Source organism: Tursiops truncatus, chromosome 2 (genome assembly GCF_011762595.2).
Source record: "Tursiops truncatus isolate mTurTru1 chromosome 2, mTurTru1.mat.Y, whole genome shotgun sequence".
NCBI lineage: Eukaryota > Metazoa > Chordata > Mammalia > Artiodactyla > Delphinidae > Tursiops > Tursiops truncatus.
Genome location: NC_047035.1, coordinates 81,786,549 through 81,810,313, shown reverse-complemented (window position 1 = coordinate 81,810,313; position 23,765 = coordinate 81,786,549). Strand labels below are relative to the sequence as shown.

At 43.8% G+C, this 23,765-nt stretch overlaps 1 protein-coding gene across 13 annotated transcripts in view; it reads left to right on the top strand.

The window, feature by feature from the left end:
• RASGRP1 (RAS guanyl releasing protein 1) overlaps window positions 1–23,765 on the top strand; it is a 1,027,205-nt gene that overhangs the window by 917,793 nt on the left and 85,647 nt on the right. Inside the window, exon 1 of one of the 13 annotated variants that reach the window (XM_033851436.2) lies at window positions 21,901–22,122. The exons of 9 other annotated variants lie outside the window; for them this stretch is intronic. In XM_033851436.2, coding sequence (XP_033707327.1) covers window positions 22,088–22,122 — 35 coding nt within the window. In that variant the 5' untranslated portion in view covers window positions 21,901–22,087. Of the gene's footprint in view, window positions 1–21,900; window positions 22,123–23,765 lie in introns of those variants that run through there. 3 more of the 13 variants (XM_019935270.3, XM_019935272.3, XM_019935271.3) reach the window with 3 other exon arrangements.

The window sequence follows — 23,765 nt, the reverse complement described above, 5'->3', positions numbered from 1 at the left end:
TTTTTTTTTTAAAACACAAGGGTGCTTTATTTCAAGTCCATGCCATCTAAATCTACTGAGTACAGTAACCAGGACCGGAGAGGGGACGAATTAGAACCTAAACGACAACAACAACAGCACCAGGACATTCGCCCCCTGCATTGTGAATCTTAGTTCAGAAGAATCAGTGCGCTGGCAAGGCAGGGGCCGCAGTCACAAACTGCTGACTCCCCAGCCTTGCGGGAGAGGCCACAACAGTGAGAGTCCTGCGTACCGCAAAAAAAAAAAACAAAAAAAAAACAAAAAAAAGTAAAATCAGATGTGTTTTCTCCATCCTAAAGATTGTGAACCAATGGTGATTTGAGTATGCTTCAAAGTTTGTAATTCATTATATTTCAGTCGAAATAGCAAAAAGAGGGGAAGATGGTGCTTATCCTCTGTGGGCCTTAAACACCAGTCAGGGCAGAATTCAAACTGGGCTCCAGATATCTCGACATGCAGGCTCTCCCCACTGCCCCACTGCCTCTTGGGCACAGTTAAGGTGGAGAAATAAAATGGGCTTGATCAAAGTGTTTTTCTCTTCACCATCTGCTTACCATTTTCAAACCATCTGTTCCTTCTCATGAACTATCTTGGCTATTAAGGCACTAGAGGGTGGTGAGTAGAGCTGGATTCTGGACCAGGATTTAAATTCTGACTTTGCCACTTCCTAGCTTTGAAACCCTGGGTAAGTTAGTTCATGTATCAGTGGCTCAGTTTTCTCATCTATAATAGTGGTATCTACTATTACTGTTGTGAGAGGTATCCTAATTAACACATGCTGTGACAGTTTAACTAACACAGATTATATGAATTCAAATTACAATATACAAAGAACGCATCAATGAATTCAGTAAAGTTGCAGGATACAAAATTAACACACAGAAATCTGTTGCATTTCTATACACTAACAACAAAAGATCAGAAAGAGAAATTAAAGAAACAATCCCATTTACCATCATATCAAAAAGAATAAAATGACTAGGAATAAACTTACCTAAGGAGACAAAAGACCTGTACTCCGAATACTATAAGATGCTGATGAAAGAAATCAAAGGTGACACAAGAGATGAAAAGATATACCATGTTCTTGGATTGGAAGAATGAATATTGTCAAAATGACTATACTACCCAAGGCAATCTACAAATTCAGTGCAATCCCCATCAAATTACCAATGTCATTTCTCACAGAACTAGAACAAAAAATCTTAAAATTTGTATGGAGACACAAAATACCCCAAATAGCCAAAGCAATCTTGAGGGAAAAAAAAAACAGAGCTGGAGGTATCAGGCTCCCTGGCTTCAGAGTATACTACAAAGCTACAGTCATCAAAACAGTATGGTACTGGCACAAAGAGACTTATTCATCAATGCAACAGTATAGAAAGCCCAGAAATGAGCCCACATACCTATGGTCAATTAATCTATGACAAAGGAGGCAAGACTATACAATGGAGGAAAGACAGTCTCTTCAATAAATGGTGCGGGGAAGACTGGACAGCTACATGTAAAAAAGTGAAATGTGACCATTCTTTAACACCATACACAAAAATAAACTCAAAATGGATTAAAGACCTAAATGTAAGACCAGATACTATAAAACTCTTAGAGGAAAACGTAGGCACAACACTCCTTGACATACATTGCAGCAAGATCCTAGAGTAATGGAAATAAAAACAAAAATAAACAAATGGGACCTAATTAAACTCAAAACCTTCTGCACAGAAAAGGAAACCATAAACAAAATGAAAAGACAACCCACAGAATGGGAGAAAATATTTGCAAGCAATGTGACCGACAAGGGATTAGTCTCCAGAATTTACAAACAGTTCATGGGGCTCAATATAAAAAACACAAACAACCCAATCAAAAAATGGGCAGAAGACCTAAACAGACATTTCTCCAAAGAAGAAATACAGATGGCCAAAAAGCACATGAAAAGATGTTCAACATTACTAATTATCAGAGAAATGCAAATCAAAACTACAATGAGATATTGCCTCACACCAGTCAGAACGGCCATCATCGAAAAATCTATAAGCAATAAATGCTGGAGAGGGTGTGGAGAAAAAGGAACCTTTTTGCACTGTTGGTGGGAATGTAAATTGGTACAGCCACTGTGGAGAACAGTATGGAGAGGTTCCTTAAGGAAAAAAATATAGAGCTACCATATGATCCAGCAATTCCATTCCTGAGCATATACCCAGAGAAAGACATGGTCTAGAAGGATATGTGCACCCCAATGTTCATTGCAGTGCTGTTTACAATAGCCAAGCATGGAAGCAATCTAAATGTTCATCGACAGATGAATGGATAAAGAAGATGTGGTACGAATATACAATGGAATATTACTCAGCCATTAAAAAGAATGAAATAATGCCATTTGCAGCAACATGGATGGACCTAGAAATTATCATACTAAGTGAAGTAAGCCAGACAGAGAAAGACAGATATCATATGATATTGCTTATATGCAGAATCGAAAAAGAAATGGTACAAATGAACTCATTTACAAAACAGAAACAGACCCACAGACTTAGAGAACAAATTTATGGTAATCAGGGGGAGGAATAGACTGGGAGTTTGGCATTGACATGTACACACTGCAATGTTTAAAATATGTAACCAACAAGGACCTACTGTATAGCAAGCACAGGGAATGCTGCTCAATATTCTGTAATAACCTAAATGGGAAAAGAATTTGAAAAAGGATAGATACATATATATGTATAACTGAATCACTTTGCTGAAAGTAACACAGCATTGTTAATCAACTATGCTCCAATATAAAATAAATATTTTAAAAATTACTATATATATATATATATATATGTATGTATGGCTCCCTCCCCAGCACAAGCAGAGAAAAGGCCACATGAGGACCCAGGGAAAAGGTGGCCATCTGCAAGCCAGGAAGAGAGCCTTGCCAGAAACTGGATCTGCTGCCACCTTGATCTTAGACTCCTGGCCTCCAGTGCTATGAGAAAATAAATTTCTGTTGTTTAAAAAAATAAAATCAATATATGTATAGAGTTTAAAAATAGAGCTTGATGTGTGTTAAGTGCTCAGTAAGTATTAACTGTCACCCTTATTACTCTTGGCTTCTCTCCTATGATTATTTCTTCAGGTAGGAGGAGGGTTTAACAATTAATTTAGCTATCATGGGTATAATACTGAGGCAATTTCCCGGCTACAATCTTAGCCCACTGGCCCATAACTCCCTCATTTGGCCCTATCGGTCAAGGTCATTGTCCTTGAAGTTCTGCCCAGGTGCGTGTTCAGTGGGGACTGAGCTTGGTTAGACCTTGGCATGAGGCAGGGACACAAAGGGGAACCCAGTCATTGCCTCTGAGACTATGCAGTATGTCACTGGTAGTTACTTTCCCTTGGTGAGCTTCCCATAGAATTAAAGGTGTATTTTGGTGTTCTATGCCCTGACAAAGATCAGAGGCATCTATTAAGACATGACACGGGCTCCTCAGATAAGAAAAATGTGAGACATCCCCTTCTCAAGATAAGAAAAATGTGAGACACCCCCTTCTCACCCCGACTGGCTCTTGTTCTCATACACCCACCCCAAGCTTTCCTACCAGACCCCCAGTTAGAGGACTCTTAGAGTAGAGATAAACGTCAAGATCAATTCAGCACAATTTGCAGAAGAAAAGGAGAACTAGACATCCTAAGCATTTATAGCATGAATCTTGTCTTTTTAAAAGAAGATGACGTTAAGAAGTGGTAACTACCAAACCAAAGTCTGTCATTTAAATACAGAGCAAGCATTACTTATGACAGAGCTGAGTGTGTTGAAGTATGCTCTGGAAACGAGAGTCACTTTAGATAATGACTCTTCTTGCTTTTAAGAGAATTCATGAGACTCGCTGTGCACACTGCATTGGAAAGTCATTAAAACTGCTGAAGCATGTCACGTTCAGCACTCCTGGCCACAGAAGTCTTAGAACACCCACAGGTAAGGCAGGTAAGAGCATCAGGAGTCTCCGAGATGCTACCTACTTATTAAACAATTATTTGTCCTGTGATGCCCTGGGCACTGGAGGCTACAGGGGACATAGGACACTGCTCTGCAGGACCACTTGCTGTCTGTCTGACTCTGAGTAAATAATGCAAATCCCTTTGAACTTCAGTTTCCTTGTCTGAGACATAAGGAGCAAAATACTTAAGTGTATTAGTTAGGATGCTTTTTCGGGGGTGCAGGTTACAGAAAAAGCATGACTCAAGTGCTTTAACAATAATGGTCAGTCCCGTCTCACATATCAGCCAGTGCACAGCTATGCCAGGGGTTGGGGCCTGCCTCTGCTTTGCTTGGCTCTGACCTCCTCCATCCGTGTTGGCTTCCTTTACATAGAAGCGCCAGGCAAACATCCAGACACCACAAGGTCCAGAGCAGGGAGAAGGGATATCTCTCCCTAAATGCCTCTTTTTCATCATTGAGGAAGGCTTCCCAAACTCCCACCCCCACCGGCCAGGCTTCCCTCGTACCTCACTGGCTTGAATGGTTCACACGACCACCTGTGACCCAGTCACTGGCAACAGAGGCCACGATTGGTTTAAAGTATTCAGCACTTACCCCTAGGCTGAGGGCAGAATCAGCTTCCCCAAAGACAGGATGATAGGAGGACAGAAACCTAAATAATAGCAGGACTTTGTGGACGAGGAAGAAGCAGTAGGCGGCTGATGCAGCAACCAATGATGTTCACTACACCACCCCATGAAACTCGTGATGAGCAGATGAGAGGGTGAATGAAAATGGCTCACGCAGTGCTCGGCACGTGGGCATACTAATAGCTGACATTTTTGAGGACTTCTAATGTGCCAGGCACTTTCTATGAATTCTCTGATTTAACTAGTGCCCTGTGAGGTAGGTGCCATTTTTATGCCCATTTTATGGATGAGGAGACTGGAGCACAGGTCAGTTAAGTAACTTGATCGAGGCAGAGTCTGCATTGCAACTCAGGCACTCTGACTTAAAGTCCTGCTCTCGTGCATTCATTCTCTAAGATTTACTGCACTGAAATGGTAGTCAAATTCATTACCCCATCTCTGCCTTAATCTCAAGAAATGTGTAAATTTTGAGTTCAATGGGATTCGCACGCATGAAAAATCGGAGAGCAATACAATGTAGCAGCTAGTGACAATCTCTGTGGTTTAAGAGAGGAAAGATGTAACCAATGTACATAGGGAAGACAGTAGGGGGTGATGCCGCCAGGAAGGCAACAGGGGATGGGCCTCCATGGAGGTGTGAGTTTGAGAGGCAATGGAGAGCATTCCAGACTGCTGTAGCAGCTTGGAGTTTTCAGGAATAAAAGGCCTCTCTTACATGACTTGGGCAAAGAGCAGTGGCTTTGGAATCCACTCTTTGGAGATGGAGAAGCAGAGCAGGGCTCCAGCCACAGTTTCTGCTGTAGACTTGGACTGGACCAAAGGTGGTGCTAGAGTTCAAACTTAAGGTAGTTGTGCACCTATCCTGGCCTCCACAGCCCCTATCTCCCCAAGGATTAACCCCTGTGCCTGCATTTTGGGTACCCAAGCCTTCTGAGTGACTAGAGATCTACACCCAAACCTCACGTTCTTATGAAGAGTACCCTAAGTTTTCCAGGCAGAGAGGACATTAGAATGTTGATGGAATTCCATCCTCTAGATGGAATTTCCCAGAGGAATCTGACTCGAGGGAGAGGATTTCTCTCTATATCTTACACCACTTCCTGCAGCACCAACCTTCATGCCAAGAAACACCCCCTCAAGGACATGTTCTGGGCAGGGTTTCAGGTCATGTTCTCCTAAGTCGATGTTTTTGAATCCAATCACTGTGTCTACATCCTATTTAGTCTTACCTATTATCATTTTCTGGTTTATCACCTTTTACCTTCTTTAGTCTTAAAATTACTTCCCAAATTCCTCTGCAATCTGATATTTAGGCAACAGGTACCTTTCTAGGTTAATAAAATAGATCCAAGTTGGGAAAGGTTAGTCTTTGGAGTGAGAGATTGAGCTCAATTCGCAGCACGATCACTCACCGCTGGGTGCCTCTGGACCCCAGGTCTTTGTGAAGCAAAGACCACACATGCACAACAGTACATTGCCCCATCCCGATGGTAAGCAAAGTATAAGGAAGGCATCTAGATCATTGTCTGGCATATAATTGGTGTTTTAAATGTTAGTTTCTTCCTCCCTTCTGTCCTTTTCCCTTTATAGGGGGTAGGGAGGAATGTTCAAATGTAGTAAAAGCAAAAGAACCTGTGTGTAGTTTTTAGGTTGCCTGATTATGCCACTAAGTTGCTGTGTGCCCTGGGGTGAGACCTTTACCTTCTCTGGTTCCATTTTCTCATCTACAAAAAGAGGAGGTTAGAGTCAATATTCAGAGTCACCTGTATGTTTAAGATGATATGTTCATTATATACTGTGTACATTCCCCAAGTTCAGAGTCACAGGAATTCCCCTGATTCATCTGTCTCATCCAGGCTCCAGACTCATCTCCCCCAAGTGGGTGTGGCCCAGTTTCTTCCCATTCAGCTTGGCCTGCAGGGTCCTTCCTGCCTCATACCTGTTGTGAAATGGCTATTATCTAAGACTAACAAGGACCTGCTGACCACTTAGGGAGCAGGCACGGCAGGCCCCAGCAATAGTGATCTCAGACCCGTCTAGACAGCCAGCAGTTCATTGACAGCAAAACACCTGATGGTGAGATGTCAGTGGGAGGGAATGTGAGGTCACCTCACCCTGTGGTTTGCAAACCGTGTGCCTCAGGGACCTGGAGGTTCCTCAGTGCCCCTGGCAGCTGAGGGCCGGGGAGGCAGCAACAGATGGGCCCCTTCTCACCAGAGTGGGTTCACCTCTGATTCATTCACTTCCCAGTTTTCAGCAGAGGGTTACCATGTAAATTTTAGGATTACTTGTTCTGGTTCTGTGAAAAATGTCATGGGTAATTTGATAGGGATCACATTAAAGCTATAGATTGCTTTAAGTAGTGTGACCATTTTAACAATATTAATTCTTCTAATCCAAGAGCATGGGATATCTTTCCATTTCTTTCTCAGCATATAAGTCATTCACCTCCTTGGTGAGGTTTATTCTGAAGTATTTTTTCTATGTGATTATAAAAGGGATTGTTTTTTTACATTCCCTTTCTGATATTTCATTGTTAGTGTAAAGAAATGCAATTGATTTCTGTGTGTTAATCTTGTATCCTGCCACCTTGCTGAATTCATTTATCAGTTCTAGTAGTTTTTGTGTGGAGTATTTAGGGTTTTATATATATAGTATCATGTCTTCTTCATTTAATGACAACTTTACCTCTTCCCTACCAATTTGAATACCTCTTATTTCTTTTTCTTGTCTGATTGCTGTGGCTAAGACTTCCCATACTGTGTTGAAGAGAAGTGGTGAGAATGGGCATCCCTGTCTTGTTCCAGATTTTAGCAGGACGGCTTTCAGTTTTTCACCATTGAGTATTATAGTGGCTGTGGGTTTGTCATAAATAGCTTTTATTATGTTGAGATATGTTCCCTCTATACCCACCTTGGTATGAGTTTTTATCATGAATGGTTGTTGAATTTTATTGAATGCTTTTTCTGCATCTATTGAGATGATCATATAGTTTTTGTCTTTTCTTTTGTTGATGTGGTGTATCACGTTGATTGATTTGTGTATGTTGAATCATGCTTGTGTCCCTGGCATGAATCCAGCTTGGTCATGGTGTACGATCTTTTTTATGTGTTGTTGAATTCTCTTTGTTAATATTTTGTTGAGAATTTTTGCATCTATATTCATCAGAGATACTGGCCTGTAATTTTCTTTTTTGGTAGTGGCTTTGTCTGGTTTGGGTATCCTTTCAGACTTCTGACTTGCTGAACAGTGAGGTTATATATTTGTGTTGTGTTAAGTCACTAAATTCAGAGTAATTGTTACAGCAGAACTAGGAAACGAATAGAGGAGGGTGGGAATATTGCTGTTGTGCTCGGAGCAGCTGAACGATCCTATTGTATAATGGTTGGGGGGGGGTAAGAATTTTTTTGCTTATCTATGTTTCTTATCTTTACCAAATTGAACACATATAACTTTTGTAATAAAAATGAGAAGTTATTATTTTCAAGAAGAGAACTCTTCTTGAGTTTTAGGACATGTCATCAAAGTCCTAAAAGAGAGCCAGCTAGGAGTCAGGCATCTGCAGCTTAGTGGGAGGGGAAGGGTCAACGGGTGTCAACGGGAGATACAGCGTGTGGTCTGGAATGTCTCTAATACCCATTAATTTACCCAGGGTGATAATGTCCAGGGACTCTTGAGGGATGGGTAGAGTAGAACTCAGGAACACCGGGCTTCCCCCAAAGTGAACTGAGAGAATGAATTGAGAAGTGAGCAGGCACAAGAAGAAGAAGGGGAAAAAATGAGAAAAAATTCTTTAGGCAAAAAAGGAAAAACCAAAATATTAACACGAAGGGGAATCCTCAGACACTTTACAAATCTGTATGAAGGAGGCAGACAGAGCAAAGCTCAACAGGCTGGCCCACACTGAGCAGACACATGACAGTGGAGGTTTATAGCAACCTTCCAGCAGGTTCCTTAGGGTTCCTCCCAGGAAGCAGCCCTTCCTGCAGATTTTTCCTAGCCCCCTTTTTTCCCACCAAAATATACCTGACTCATTCTAAAGATGACTGTCATATACACTTAATTCAGTCAATGTCATGGGGGAAAAAAGGAAGGAGGCTCTTTCTAGAATAGCTCTGTCTGGTAGACAATGCAAGCCATGTCATTTTTAATCCCTGAGTGGTCACATTAAAAAAAACAATAAAAAGAAACAGATGAAACTAATTTTTATAATATATTTTATTTAACTCAATATAGCCAAAGTATTATTTCAGCATGTAGTCAATATTAAAATTACACTAATGAGATATTTTATGCTCTTTATTTCATGCTGAGTCTTCAGAATCTGCCGTATATTTTGCACTTAAAGCACATCTCAATTTGGAGTAGCCACACTTCAAGTGCCCAAAAGCCACATCTGGCTAGTAGCTATGGCACAGGAGAGTGTGGTTCTCTATTAAAAGAAGTAAAGTGACCCAATGACCAAAATCAGTGGGTGATTCTAATCTGGAATCTAGTTCTATAAAAGACATTCTTAGGGCAATTGAGAACATTTGAATAGGGACTGCACAAATGGAAAAAAAATTGACTGTGGACTAGTTAATAGATACTATTATAGAACTATTATTAGTTATAAGTGAAATACTATGGGTATGTGAGAGAGTGTCTTTATACTTAGGAATTTTAGGCTGAAGTGTTCAGGGATAAAATGTCATGATGTCTGAAAATTATTCTTGAAAAGAATGTTCTTGAAAGAAAGCAAATATGGCAAACCGTTAATCATTATTGAATCTAGGTTGAAGGCAGATGGATGTCCTATGTACTATTTTTTCAACTTCCCTCTATGTTTGAAATTGATAATAAAAACTTGGGTAAAAGACACACACACACACACACACACACACACACACACACACACACACACACACACACACACACACACACACACACACACACACACACACACACACACACTCCTGCCCTAGACTCCATTCCAAACAGGGAAAATTTATCTGTTGGAGGCTCTTAATCTGCTGAACTAATTGTGTTAAAATATTTTTTATGGTAGAATATTTTATAGAGGAAGCAACATTGTTAGTAATAAGAACACAAAATTTGAAGACAAAAGATCAAGGTTCCATTTACTAGTTATGTAACTTGAGTAGCCCTTTCTTAGAAAGCTTCAATTTCCTTATTACATATAATTATATAAAATATTTTATATATAAATATTATATCACATATTAATAATATATAATATATATAAATTTATAATTATATGTATTTTATATAATTATTATTACTATATAATAATATTAAGATAGATAGATAGATAATCAGACAGACTATAGCCTTAAATTGTTACACAAAGGACATCTAGTATGGCCTTTTAAAGGGAACTATGAATGGTAAAGACTCTACAGGAATCTCAAGCTTAGGAGCCAGCGAGTGAGGAAGCTGTTTTTGTTGAACAAACCCTGATGATATCATTTTGTTATCTGTCCACCTGGAAAGAGGCTCTCCAAAGCCTCTGTCCCTGGCCACACACTCCTGAGCTGCGATGAGGAAGCCTTTGCTCTGTGCAGGTGTCAGCACCACTTCTCCAGAGTTGACAACCAGAACCACCAGCAAGGGACATATGGGCATATGGCCGGAAATGACTTTGAAACCATGAAATCCCAAATAATATCTGGAAGTAGAAAAATCCAAATTATGTGAGAAGGAGTCATCCCCATGGACGAAGAACACTTGACATACACAAAAATATTTGTTTTGGGGCTTCCCTGGTGGCGCAGTGGTTGAGAGTCCGCCTGCCGATGCAGGGGACACGGGTTCGTGCCCCGGTCCAGGAAGATCCCACGTGCCGCGGAGCGGCTGGGCCTGTGAGCCGTGGCCGCTGAGCCTGCGCGTCCAGAGCCTGTGCTCCACAACGGGAGAGGCCACAACAGTGAGAGGCCTGAGTACCGCAAAAAAAAAAAAAAAAAAAACAAACCCAAAATGACATATTTAAGGTCAAGACTAAAACTGCTTTTAGGGATTGAGCTGAGTACTTGCTTTCCTAAACTACAAGACCAGGTGCAGCACAGAGCAAGTGTCGCAATGGAGATGATTTCAGAGACAGAGACAATTTTGACATACCAGTTTATTGTTTTTATTACATAGATTTCTCCTCTTTTTAATGAAACAAAAGAACTCAACAGAGGGGGAGCATATAAAAATCAAACTGTATAATATGAATCAATTATGAAGCTAACCAGACTCTTCAGGTAATACATGCTAGACACCGGGAAACAGAAATGAGATGAAGAAAGACAAAGACAAATGCCTTACCACCTGTGACATAATCTTTTCTAGAAAGAGTCGATGCTGTTTTGGTCAAGAGGCCAAGCTAGACTTTGAAGACATGATACAATTCTCAATTAGTTAATTGGTTCACCTTGTGGCCCAAACCGAGTCACTTAGCTCTGTGCCACGGCACAGACTCTTGTGAATAATGAGCAAAGAACGGGGATGGAAAGTCCTCTGTGAACTAAGAGGAACCATCTGTCTACCAAAATCTCAGGAAAAACTCAGGAAGGTTTGCAGTTCCCCACCCCTCAGCCCTGAAAGTCTAGTCCCCAGTCATGAAGTCTCAGTCTGGCATGTTTCCAGGGGACTCTCACAACCCTAACTCTCCCTCAGCAAACAAGTCCATCGTTAAGTGTCCATAAATAGGGTTCTTACAGGTCTCAGAGTTCTGGGTCCTCCTAGTTATGCCCAGAACAGGATTTGCTTTGTTTGACACCACAATTGATAAGACCTTCCTGAGTCCTCTAGATCAGCACTGGCTGAGATCTGAGTTAAACCTCCTTAGGGAACAACTAGACCTCAGCAGCTTTCAAGAAAAATGGGGAAAAAAAAGACATAGGGAAGAAGGAACCTGGCAAACTGGCAACCATTTCCCTGAGTTCTTTTATCTGCTGGAATGATGGTGTTTTCTGTTTGATTTGTACCTGTAATGACAGCCATGCCCCTCATGAAATACAAGATGAGAATAAGTATAGGTAGGACAGGAAAGGGTTAGCTGTTTCTTCCTCTTCCAGATGAAACTTAATGCCAAGCAATGAGCACTTCCTATCTGTAAATGGCGACTGACCTGCCAATCAAAGTGTGCTTGGATTCCAGACTGCACAGTTTCGTGTGCTTTCTCCCTGCAAAAATGAGCAACCTTGGTTCAGTCAGGGATGAAATCAGGAATACCAGGGACTGAAAGGACTTTTGTTTTAGGCCATCTTTTTAAAGCCTAATTTCCTTTAGCTCTGGTCCTATTCATGTCACTCAACAATGACTTACTGTTCAGAAGGAGCTCCATCGGCCAAAAACATTGGGTCTTGAGAGTCTGAATCAAAAGCCATCCCTGACTCTCAGAAACCTATCCTAGGTTTGGGATATCCACAACATTAGTAAAGTTACGGTGCAACAAACATTAAGACTGTTGTCAGTCTCAGGCAGCCCAACCCCCTGCCTCCAAGTGACGAGGGCAAAAAACACAAGACTGTTCAAAGGAAAAAAATCTTTCCCAGAGGATGAAATAGGACGGGACATAGTTAAGTTCTCAGGAACCTGGACCTATCATGCTTCTCTGTAGCAGAAGCTAGAAAGTAGGCAAGCGTTCCTGCTTACTGCATATCCATGTATTTCCTTATCTCTAGCCCCCCATTTTATAGGCATCTTGGATAGTTGGCCATCTTGCCCTTCCTTCATGTATTCCAGTGTCTGTAAGGACAGGTTTTGTCATGTACTCTTGGGGCTGGCAGAGATGCCAGACATCACATTAAACAGAAGATAAAATAAAAAGTGGTCCTCAAATGTCCTGGAAGAGAAAAAGGAAAGGCGAGACACTGATGGAAATAGCAAGAAATGGAAGTTGACATGTCATCTGTGAGTCTTTTAGAGAGGCTGGGAACCAGGAAGAGAAGCAGCACCGCTGAGTCAGGAACTTCCCAGCATGTGATTTGCTCTGTGTTGAAAGCACGGCAAGCGAGGGACCCTTTTTCTTCAGTGCCCAGATCTGTATCAGAAGCTGTAAGCACGTTGGGTGGGACCACAAGGTAGGGGGATACTGAGAACACTGGGTTTCTGGGATGTTCCAGGAAAGGATGGTCCAAATGGGAAATTGAGGGACTAGGCAAAATAAACACCAGAAGTCAAAATCAGACTTAACTCCTAATTTGACCAGGTGAGACCAAAAGACTGAACTTATATTGCACCTCAGAAAAATAGTCACACCTGTTGAGGGTAGATTTTAAGATTGGAGTACAGTCATGAGAATTTTTTTGAAGTATAATGATGAGCTAAAACTCTCTTCACACAAATGAATAAACACACAAACAAATCAGCACTCTTGGGTTGTAGTAAAGAAGCCCTAAGGAATAATGCTGGAATCACTTGATATAATAATTCCCCATTTTTAAAGAGAAGACCAAAGCCCCTAAAAAATGAGTCATGGAGAAGAAATTACAGTAGGAACTGCATTTTTAGCCCAATCTGCTAAGGAAACATTCACAGGTGTAGGCACACACACACAGACACACACACACGAGAGGTATGATACATGTTATATGAGAAGTGACATAATAAGGTAACAAGGCCCCGACCAACGTATTCATAGCACATTGACAACAGTTATACTTTCACTTTTCAAATAACTGAAAGTGAAAACTTGGGCCTAAAGAAATCTTAAGTCAGTGGCTCTCCCTCCCCAAACCAATGGCCAGGTCTTCTCAGAGGCAATTCTGGTTTGAGCTGGGCCAACTATCAGTGTAACTAGACCCAAATTCTGACCGTTTGATTCTCTGGCTGTGGTTGATAAGACAGCTAAAACCTCAGCACTTCATTGAGACCATCAACAGTATGGTTAGTGCTGGTTTACTGATCCTCTTTACCTCACCCAGAATTTTCTAATAGGCTACAGCCAATGAGATCAACTGTTTTGGGTACAAAATCTAATATATTATGAGTGGGAGGTGTAACAAAATGGTGATAAGCTTGGGCTTCAGAATCACACTGAGTTGAAACCCAGCTTCACATTTCACTAGCTGTGTGTCCTTGCATGAGTCACTTAACCTTTTTGAGCCTTAAACCCCACCATCTATAAAGAGAGGACAACAAGGGTAAATCATAAATTCTTTTTGTAAGGGTGACGTGAAATAAGGTGTACTTATTTCTTGGCACAGTGCTTGACATGTAGGAAGTGCTCAATATGCCAGCTCACAGAATCATCGTGAGGAACCTAGGGTAAACAGAAAATACAGACAAAAAAGTCAAAAGCATTCTGTTTGATCGTAGAATCTAGCTCAGCATAGCTTAACATGTAAGTCGGCCCTTTTCTGTTTGGTTGGTTGGTGGTTTTTGCTGCCTACCAACTGCGCCCGACAGTCTAGCCTACTTTCTGCAATAGCCCAGGGGCTGCCAGGTCTTTTCTGGCTAGGCCTCTGGGTACTATAGTTTCAAGTTCAAGTCTGACATGGAAGCAGTAGGTACTTACTCACTCCCTGGCACAGCGCTAGTATTCCTTATTCCCTATACCGACCGCCAGTTGGTCAGTAAATACTGCTTTCTTAGTTCCTCCAAGCCGGGCCCTCTGGCCTTGAATGACCCTCCAGCGCCCCTAGTTTTATCTCGCCTCCCCAGGCAAACCTCCACTTTTCATGCAATTTCTCACCTCACTGCCCTCCAGGTCACCTTTCATATGCCTCCCTACCGGGTGTTCAAAAGGGACAGAGGGAGCCCATCCTTGAAACTCACCTTTCCCCTTATATTTATACCAACATTTCTCAATAGGCAGAAGACAGTACTCTGTCACAGCCAGAAAAGAGCACTTTGTCTCTCTTGAAGGAGCCAGGCTCACGCTGAAGGCGGACTCAGGAGGCTTGGGGCCAAGAGCCCACAGGACCTAGAGGGGCCCACAAAGAGGTTCGAATTTCTTTTTAAAACCAAAGAAAAAAATGAAGGTGATAAGAACGTATGTATAATCATTGAATCCATTCCGGATTCTATTCATCTTTATGCCAAAACAATCATAAAATATACTTTAAAATATATTTTTATGGAGGAAGGGGCTCACAAATACACTGTGGCCCTGCCACTCCTGCTGAGTTGAGAGTGGTCCTATGTGGGGAGAACCGGAGGCAAACTCGCCCACCTGGACCCTGCCTCCTACGTGACCCATTTATTTCCTCTGTCTGGTACAGGACAAAAAGTCACAGCGACTCAGATTTTTAAGAGGATTTTTTATGTAGCACAGGGAACTGTACTGAGTATTTTGTAATAACCTGTAAGGGAAAAGAATCTGAAAAATATATATATATATATACATATAACCGAATCATATATATGTATAACCAAATCACCTTGCTGTATACCTGAAACTAACACAACATTGTAAATCAACTATACTTCAGTTTTTTAAAAAAGAGGATGTTTTAAACAACTGCCAACATTGATTATATAGAACTTGTCTGTTTCCATCATATGTCTAACCCAGACTTCTTCACACCTCCACGCAAATACAAAGGATGCCAGAGCACTAACACAACATCAGGATCACACCTGCATGAGCCAGGTTAAGGGCCAGCATGAGGTGACCTTCCTCAGGAAACAAAGCCTCATTTCTGGGGCACTTGAAAATCATATATAAATGGGCACTGATTGGATTTATCACAACATATGGCGATACTTTTCACTGATTAATTTAGTTGAAAAATCAACTCAGCTGAACACTTGGTTGGGTCTCCATCCATACTTATGAAGCCATCATGTAGACTCCTCCAGCTGTACACTTTGTTCGGAGGCAAGTTTTCTCAGTTTGATGCAAGGTGCAGAAACAAAACAAGACAAGACAAAAAAAGACAGTTTTCTTTTACAGTAAATGCTGGCTATCATTTGGATGAATGCCAAGACATTTCTTCAACCAAAACGTGTTGAGTCTGTTACCAGTGAGACAGGGAGGCGGATCAATCTCGATCAATACTTGCAGCAAACTTAAGCCTTCGGCTTGGTTTTTTAATCAGTGAATTTCTAATTTTCGTGATGCTGTCTTGGGTGTGACTATTATTTGTGAAAAACAGTCTCTGTACCAAGGGAACACAGCTACCTACAGGGTTAAGTCACACCCTTTTTAGTCGGGCTCACTTCCCACCTCCAAATCCAGAGGAACAGGCAAGACAGATTATTCCATCCCAATGTATACTTTCCTAAGCCTGCTATCTGCCCATGAGAGTTTCACTCTCTATTCCCACCACAAAGAATCAGACTGAAGAAAAAGATACTTAACATCCCACGTGGGGTGGAAAACTGGGCTTTGGCACAGGGGAGTGGGCTGGGGTGTTAGAACTCCACTGTCAAATCAAGAAGTAAAATGCTTGTGAGTTGTGTGTGAAATGGCCTACTTCAGTATTTCTTAAATATGAGTAAAATATGACCCCTTTTAAGGGGGAAAAAAATTTCTTCTAGACCCTTAAGGATGTGTCTGCTGATGATACCCGTGTGAGAAGCACCTACCCATATTAATTTACAATGATTTTCTCCATCGCTCACATGCAAGTGTCTTTATTAATACTCAGGAGTTTTCATTTTAATACTATGCTTATCACAGTACTTTTTTGAATGCATATTAAACAGTTTTTGTACTCAGAAAACCACATCCTTTGACTGGTCCAGGCCACTCGAATCTTTCTATTAACTGGGTTTTTTTCGAGCTTCTACCCGTGTCTTTGTAGGTGTTAAATGATTAAGTAGTATTAGTGCTAGGGTGGTGCTCAGGTGCACAATCAGAGTTTTAAAAATAGCGGTTGCATTACTAAACTAGTTTTAGCTTTTAAGTTGTTGCTGTTCTGACTGCAGCGCAGCCATTTGACAAGCTCAGTGTTGGATGGTAATTAACTCAGCCCTCTTTCCAGCAGCGCTCAACCCAAGCACCCAGAGGCTCTCTTGGGAAGCGGCGTTAATTGAATCACATCTAAAGTGGAGTGAGGGACTCAAGGCGCTCATGGGGGACCCTTCAAAGTGAGAAGCCTCTCAGATTCTGCAAAGGCAATAAGATTAAGTCAGACTTGAGAACCTTGTTTATGTATTGGCAGGGGGTGGGGAGAATCAAAGTTCCTGTGTGTAGTTCAGCAAAGCACTCTGCCCTGCTTCTTCTTTACCTCTGCATCTTCCTCATCTCTGAAACACGGGCCTCGCCTTTCCTCTTCCCGCACTTTTCTTTGGCTAGTGAGCTGTTCATGTCATCCTTTACATCTTAACCCCCACCTCACTTCCTCTGAGAAGTCGGCTCCCCATCGACCAAGACTAGTGCAGGTGTCCCTTGGATGTGATTGCATAGCACTTACTAGGTTACCAAAACATTCACCTCAACCTGGCACTCAAAACATTAGTGTGTCCACAGTGGTTGCTACGTGCTAGGCATAGACCATGTCATATAGTCATTAGCAAAGTTGCATGAGGTAGGCCTTGTTTGTACCCATTTTTACAGACATGGAAACTGAGGCTTAGAAAAGTTAACTTGCTCAGGGTCACATTACTAGGAAGCATGAGGGCTGAAATTCAAAATCAGTCTAACTCCAGAGCTCACACTTTGAATTACTATGCCATTCTGCCTCCCAAATATTTGTGAAAAACATATTGTTTGATATTTTTTGATAAACTTGAACAAAGCAGATTCACCGACAACTTAACCTTTTCTGTCCCCAGCTTCTGGTTTTTTTAAGCTATTTGGGCCAGAATCAGAAAGCAAGAAGTTCTATGCCAGAATGATTCAAAATAGGATTCATTGATGGACTAAATTCTTGCACACGATACAAAAATAAAAGTTACAAAAGGGGAAACAATGAAAAGCAAGATTCCCCCTACTCAGAGCCACCTAGTTCCCCTTTTCCAGAGATAACTACTGAGATCTATTATCCTCATGAGAGGTAGCCCTAGAGATGTATTTTGTAAACTATGATCCCAGCCTACTAATGGATCGATTTTGAGGGTCCTGACCAGCATTTGTTTTTTAATGTCATTAAAAAAAAAAAAAAAGATTTGAAAGGATCATGTTTCACACAGCTTGTGTTTCAGTTTGACGTGTAACACAAATGTACATCTGAGTCACAGAGTGTAAAATGTGACGTTACACTTCTCACCACGGAGTAATATTCAAAGCTGTTGGAAGGCCACCGACCGGGCAGACCCAGAAGTTGGACATTATGAAGGCCGCTTCCACAGAGAACCTCCCACCCTTACTTCCCATGAGTCACTCTGGAACTCAGCAGCCGGACCCTGTAAAGCAGAAGTCAGATCCCCTCCCTCCTCTGTTCAAACTCTTCCAGGGACCCCCATCTCACTGAGAGCAAAAGCCATGAGACAACATGTATTTCTGTTCGTTTGTTAATATCCTAAAACAATTCCCAAATCAAATAAAACATATGGGCTCCATGATGTAAAGAAACATGACCTGTTGTGGGGAGAGGGTCCCTGAGAAGGGGCTTCAACAGAGACGAGCCGCATCCTTCAGCTGAAAACAAGAATGGATATCTTAAAATACCATCTATATGACATTCATCAAATTCCCTTTAGAGAATCCTGGGGGTACCTTAAGGAGGTAGAACGCTCTCCAGAAGAGCTGGCCCATGGACAGAGAGACTCCCAAAGAGGCGTGGGCTGCCTCCATAAGAAGATGCCGAGGACAAAGAAACATGCAGGAGTCCAACCAGAAGCCCCCAAACTACAGGTCCGGAGCAAAAGTGGCTGCTTCTCACGTGGGCAGTTTCTCTAGCTTTGGTCCAAGGTGAGCAGCAGCAGGGATGTACAGTGTTCAGTGTGGGGTGGCCAGTCACAATAATAAAATAATGAGGCCAATTCTCCCTGTCTCAGAAACAGAAGCAACACTCAGCAGGAGAGGAAAGGATGGTGCCACATCCCCTCCCTCCTTTTCTCTCTCCATCTCTCTTCACTCTCCCGTGGAGCTGTGTGTCCCTAAATGTGGCAGCTTTGTCCTCATTGGTCCATATGGGTGCCTTAACCGGAATACCCCATGGTGTCCCCATGAGAGCGGGGGTAACCCAACTCTGCGGTGGCAGCTCCTGGAAATCAGCGTATAACATCCTAGCATATTTGGACTTGTCTGTTTATTAGACACGTAAGCTCATGTGAACAAGGCTCTTGTCTGTCATGTTCTCTGTCAGATTCTCAATGCCAAGGACAACATCTGACACTAAGTAGGCACGCAGTGAATGTATCTCAAATGGATGAAAAAATGTTAGACCACAGAGTGGAAGCTGTGGTGGCCAGTAGGTACTCCAAGCATAACCAGTCATCAGGCAGATTCTGCAAGATGGGTTTGCACCCCCTGCCTCTGGAAGGCAGCCCTGCATGTGCCCTCTGGGGCGACTTGCCAGTCTGCTATGCGTTTCGTGTAACTGTGCCTTTGTGATCTAGGTGAAAAGAGATGGCAGGCGGAAGGAAATACACAAGCAAGAGCACTGAGGCTTGTGAGGGCACAGGGCACAGCAGTTACCAGCAGTGACCAAGTCACAACCTAAGAGGTCAGGTGCCTGGGAGGGCATGGCTGGAGGCCAGGCTGGACAGGTAAGGTTAGTTGTGAAGGTGAGCAGCGTTAAGAAGTTTGTAGTTTATTCTGTAGGCAACTGGAGAATTCCTTGGCAGTTTGGAAGCAAAGAAATGACATGATCAGGTAATTCTGAAAACAACATGAAAAAAGGATCAGAGAAGAGGAGGTTCTATAACTAGGGAGGCCATTTATGAGGCTATGACACATGTTCAGGTTCAGAGATAACTGGGGCCAAGACATGTGGCTGTGGAGATGGAGAGGAAGCCCTGGGGGACAATTCGGGGAGGCGACCAGTTGGAAATATGGTTTGGGATGTTAGATATCAAGGTTAGATATTCAGACATGGGAGTCATTTGGGTCCTGTTGAAGTCATGGAAGAAATTAAAAACCTAATTTGAAAACCTAATTTGAAAAAAACCTAATTTGAAAAAAAAAAACCCACCGGATTTGAGTAGTGGATCGTTTAGAAAATCTGATGAAAACAGGTGTTTTTAGTTTCAGAGGCTTCGCAGATACTCACCAAAAAGCCAAGTAAAAGGTCTGGGGATATCAGTTAAGAGTCCCTGGTTGAAAGAAGAAAGAATAACAGAGAAAGGGTCCCAAGGAATGACCTTACCCAAAGGGTGAGCAGAAGACAACAGTGGTCCCCAACCTTTCTCAACTGTTACAGAGACATTGACTACTGCCTATCAAAGAGTTTGGAGAAGCAGAAAAGAGGATAAGAGAACAAGAGAAAAGAAGGAGCACTTTGTTCCTGAGGTCAGAGGTGTCTCAGCACCATGGAGACTAACCACATGGCAGAAGATGAAGAAAGAGATGGAGCTAACTTCTAATTTTTTAGGTGTTTGGAAAAGACAAGTTGCTCAAGTAGGAACAGCCAGAAAGCCTCTTCAAAGAGCTCAGCTGGGCCCAGAAACCCAATCAGGTGCAAGTGGAATGCAGAGCTCTCAGGAAGCCCGAGCAGAAGCAGCCTCCTAGGTAGAAGCAGGCCTCTTTCTTTAGAAAACTCAGCAAGACTCACAAGACTTGTTTCTTGAATGAACTAATAGCTAATCATTTCTGTACTTATTACATAATGAACTGCAGGTGTATAGCTGCATACAACTGCCTGCAACTGTGTTCAGTAGTGTGTATATACACCCAGTAGCCTATCTATCTAAACACATTTACATATATTTATGCATTTATATAAAGGTACGTGTTTATCCATTTGGCATGTATACATATGCATATACAGTGTAATTCTGGAAGAGTGTCATAATTTAATATTTATTAAATATCCAAATGTTCCTTCTGTGTGTATGGCTGTGACTGAGGACTTGGTTCTATTACACAATGTTCATGAGGATTCTCTGGAGAAATTTCTTACTGCTCAGGATCAAAAGAGTTGATCTTCTCTTGAGCAATTTTTTTTTTTTGTCTTGCATGTGACAGAGATTGAATTTTAGACAAGGCTTCCCTTTTGAACATGACTGCTAGAAATCCAGGAGACAAATCTTTGGTCCCACTTGTAGCAAGTGTTTTGGACTCCATGGGATGCATTAATAAAAAAATTCATTTCTGGCTCCATTTCATGTACTTTAATTTTCACTTTTCATTTCATTTCATACACTTCTTTTTGTGAGTTACACATCTTTGTAAGCTATCTTGAACTATTTGTTGTGTTTAGGATAAGGTGGCACATACATATGAGGCTTTAAGGTCCAGAACATTATGGCTGGGAAGGGACTTATTAATGTGACTAGAGTTAGGGCATGTGACACTGATAATGGGTATGTTATTAGGACAACCCCACAGCGATTACAGGGAGTCAGCCGGATCTCAGCCCAGGTCGTGGTTCTCTCTGTTGTATACTAGTTGTGTGATGGGAAGCATATTATTCTCTAACCCTTCGTTTTTTTCATCTTTAAAACAGTGACCTCTTGGTATTTGGGGGAGACGGCGTACATGAGGAACGTACAGAAAGCACTTAGCACAAGGCACTTAGTCAACATTAGCTATTGCTGTCATCACTATCTTTTCGGCAAGCAGGGGTAGGCAGCCATTTCTGACCAGATCTGCCGTCAGAAAGTCCTCCCCAGCCTTGACCCCCTCTCTGCCATATCCACAGACGCCAGGCAGCTGTGTCCCGCCTGACCTGCAGCGCACCTGCATACTCGCTGCCTCCCGCAGGGTGCCGAGCACGTATCTCCAGACCAGTCTTGTTAATTGCTACCAAGAAGACACCCAAAGGCACAGGCTAAGGCGGACCCACAACCGTGTATTCGTTCTTTACCCCACCCCCAACTCTACGCTCTGATATATACCAGAGAGGCCTGCGAGGGGACGAGGGGTCTTCGGGAAACTGGACTGAAATTCTGGAAGGTGGGGGCGGGGGAGGGGGCGTTGCCCCGAGAGCCACCAGGTGAAGCCGGTTTCCCCCGGCTCCCAACCCCTCTCCTGGCGCTGGTTTGGTGATGTCGAGGGCACCTGGAGCCTCCCCGCCCTTCCAGCTCCGCTTCCCACTTCAGCCTCGGGCCGGGAGAAGCAGCGCCGGGGGTAAAAGGCGAGATTGGAGGAAGGCGCAGGCCTCCGGGGACTACCGAGTAATGGGGGCAGTTTTCGGGGAAGAGCTGAACAGCGCCACACATTTCCTCGGCGATAACATCAGCGCTTGTCAGGTGGTTGGAGCGGGCGTGTGTGCGCGCGCGCGCGCAAGGAGGAGGACGAGGGGCGCGCTCACACAAAGTTTGTGCCTGCGGGTTCGCCGCGGTCGGGCGTCCTGGGAGAGGAGGCCGGGGCGGAGGGGCCCGGCAGGGGGTGGTGGCGATGCGCCGCACCCCGCCGAGCCTGTCCCGCCGCGCTGGGTGAGGTGGCTCCTGGAGCGCGGCCGCGGCCATGGGCACCCTGGGCAAAGCGAGAGAAGCTCCGCGGTGAGTAGGGGCGCCCGTTTCCTTTCTTGGGGCGGGGGCCACAGCGCGCGCGGCCCCAGGACCTCGCCGGGATGGGAAGTGGGGTGGGGGCCAGCACGGCGCTACCTCCTCCGGGGAGTTGCGGGCCCGGGGTGCGGACGGCGGCAGCCGGTCGGGGTCTCGGCCGAAGTCGGGGGAGACGGGCTCGAGGGACGGACGAACCCGGAGCGCCCTGCGCGTCTCGCCCGATGGACTGGGGAGGGAGCCGGGTTGTGCGGACGCGCGGCCAGAGTTGGCCCGGCTAGCCCCGGAATCGCGCTTAGCGTCCTGGTCCCCCGGCGCCGGGCCCCTGAAACTCCCACTCACGGACTTTACGCGCCCCCTGCATCTGCCGCAGCTCCTGCAGCGCCACCTGGTGGCCCGTCCTGCCCTGCGGACGTGGGGCCGGACCCAGAAGGCCCACTAACTGCCTTTGCCAGGAGTGCACAGGGGTCAGTGAGCCACATAACCACCTGGGTGGAAACCTGCACTCCCCTCCACCCACCGTGATCCTAGAGACATGTTTTAGGAGTGTCTTGGGGGTGACAGAAGATGAAGGAAAAGTGACCGTGAGTGAAAAAGCTATTGGCAGGAGAAGGAGGCCTGGAGGGGCCGGGCAACTTTGAGTTTGTCCCCCAAAGGGCCAGAACTAGACAACTGCCTGGCGACAGCCTGGGCTCAGCATAGGGCCGGGAAAGCTGTGCTCTTTCCACCTCCATCCATGCAGACTCTGTTGCTCCTGGCCGTGCCCAGTCGAGGCAGGAAGTGTTGCCCTGCTGGACCGTACGGATCTAAAAGTTCTTGGTCCTTTATGCCCTCCCCCACCCCGTCCTGCACCGTGAAGGTCCAGCGCTTTGCCTTGCACCGGACTGAGAGGAGGAGCTTAAGTACATTCAACTGAGTCTGTTTTATGGGAATGGGGAGAGGACAGGACTGGAAGAAATCCTCACTAGAAGTCAATCAAAGCCATCTTCCACTGCAAAGAAAGTTGTGGAAGCTTCCGTTCGTTCTCCTTGTCCATTTCATCCCTTACTCTTCTGGGCTGAATTTCATGAAAAGTTCAACCCGAAATTGTGACCCCCACTGAGATACCTGAGGCTGGAATGGATTGCACCTGAACCACTTCAGAGTTTTGACAGTCTCCTTCGGCAAACTGGATGGGGCCTTAGCCAGTTTTAGCCTCAGGAAACACTTTCAAGTTGTTTCTCTAGGGCGCTTTTTTTTTCTTTCTTTTTTTTTCTTAATACTTGAGGGAGCTGGTGAGGAGACATTTGCCTACTTTCCTTTAAAAATACATATGCCTTTGCAGACTTAGAGGCGAATGCATTCTATGTCTAAAATAAAGCATTTTATAAATCCTTATCTATAGCCATTTCACCAGAAGAGAACACTTTGAAGGTTTGTCACGTAGCAGTCAGTCAAGAAACTTTCACAGCAAAATTGCCCAGTTTCCTAGTTTATGGTGCACATAACCCCCATCTTCCGGACCTCTCAGCATGCCATTTGGGTTTTAGCAGTTTCTCTTCTCCCTGGTTTCTCCTGCCCAAGCCCTCTGAGTCTCAGCGGCCTCCCCCCGACTGCATCTCACCCTCCCTTCCCCGTCCCCTAAATACTCCCTTCAAGTT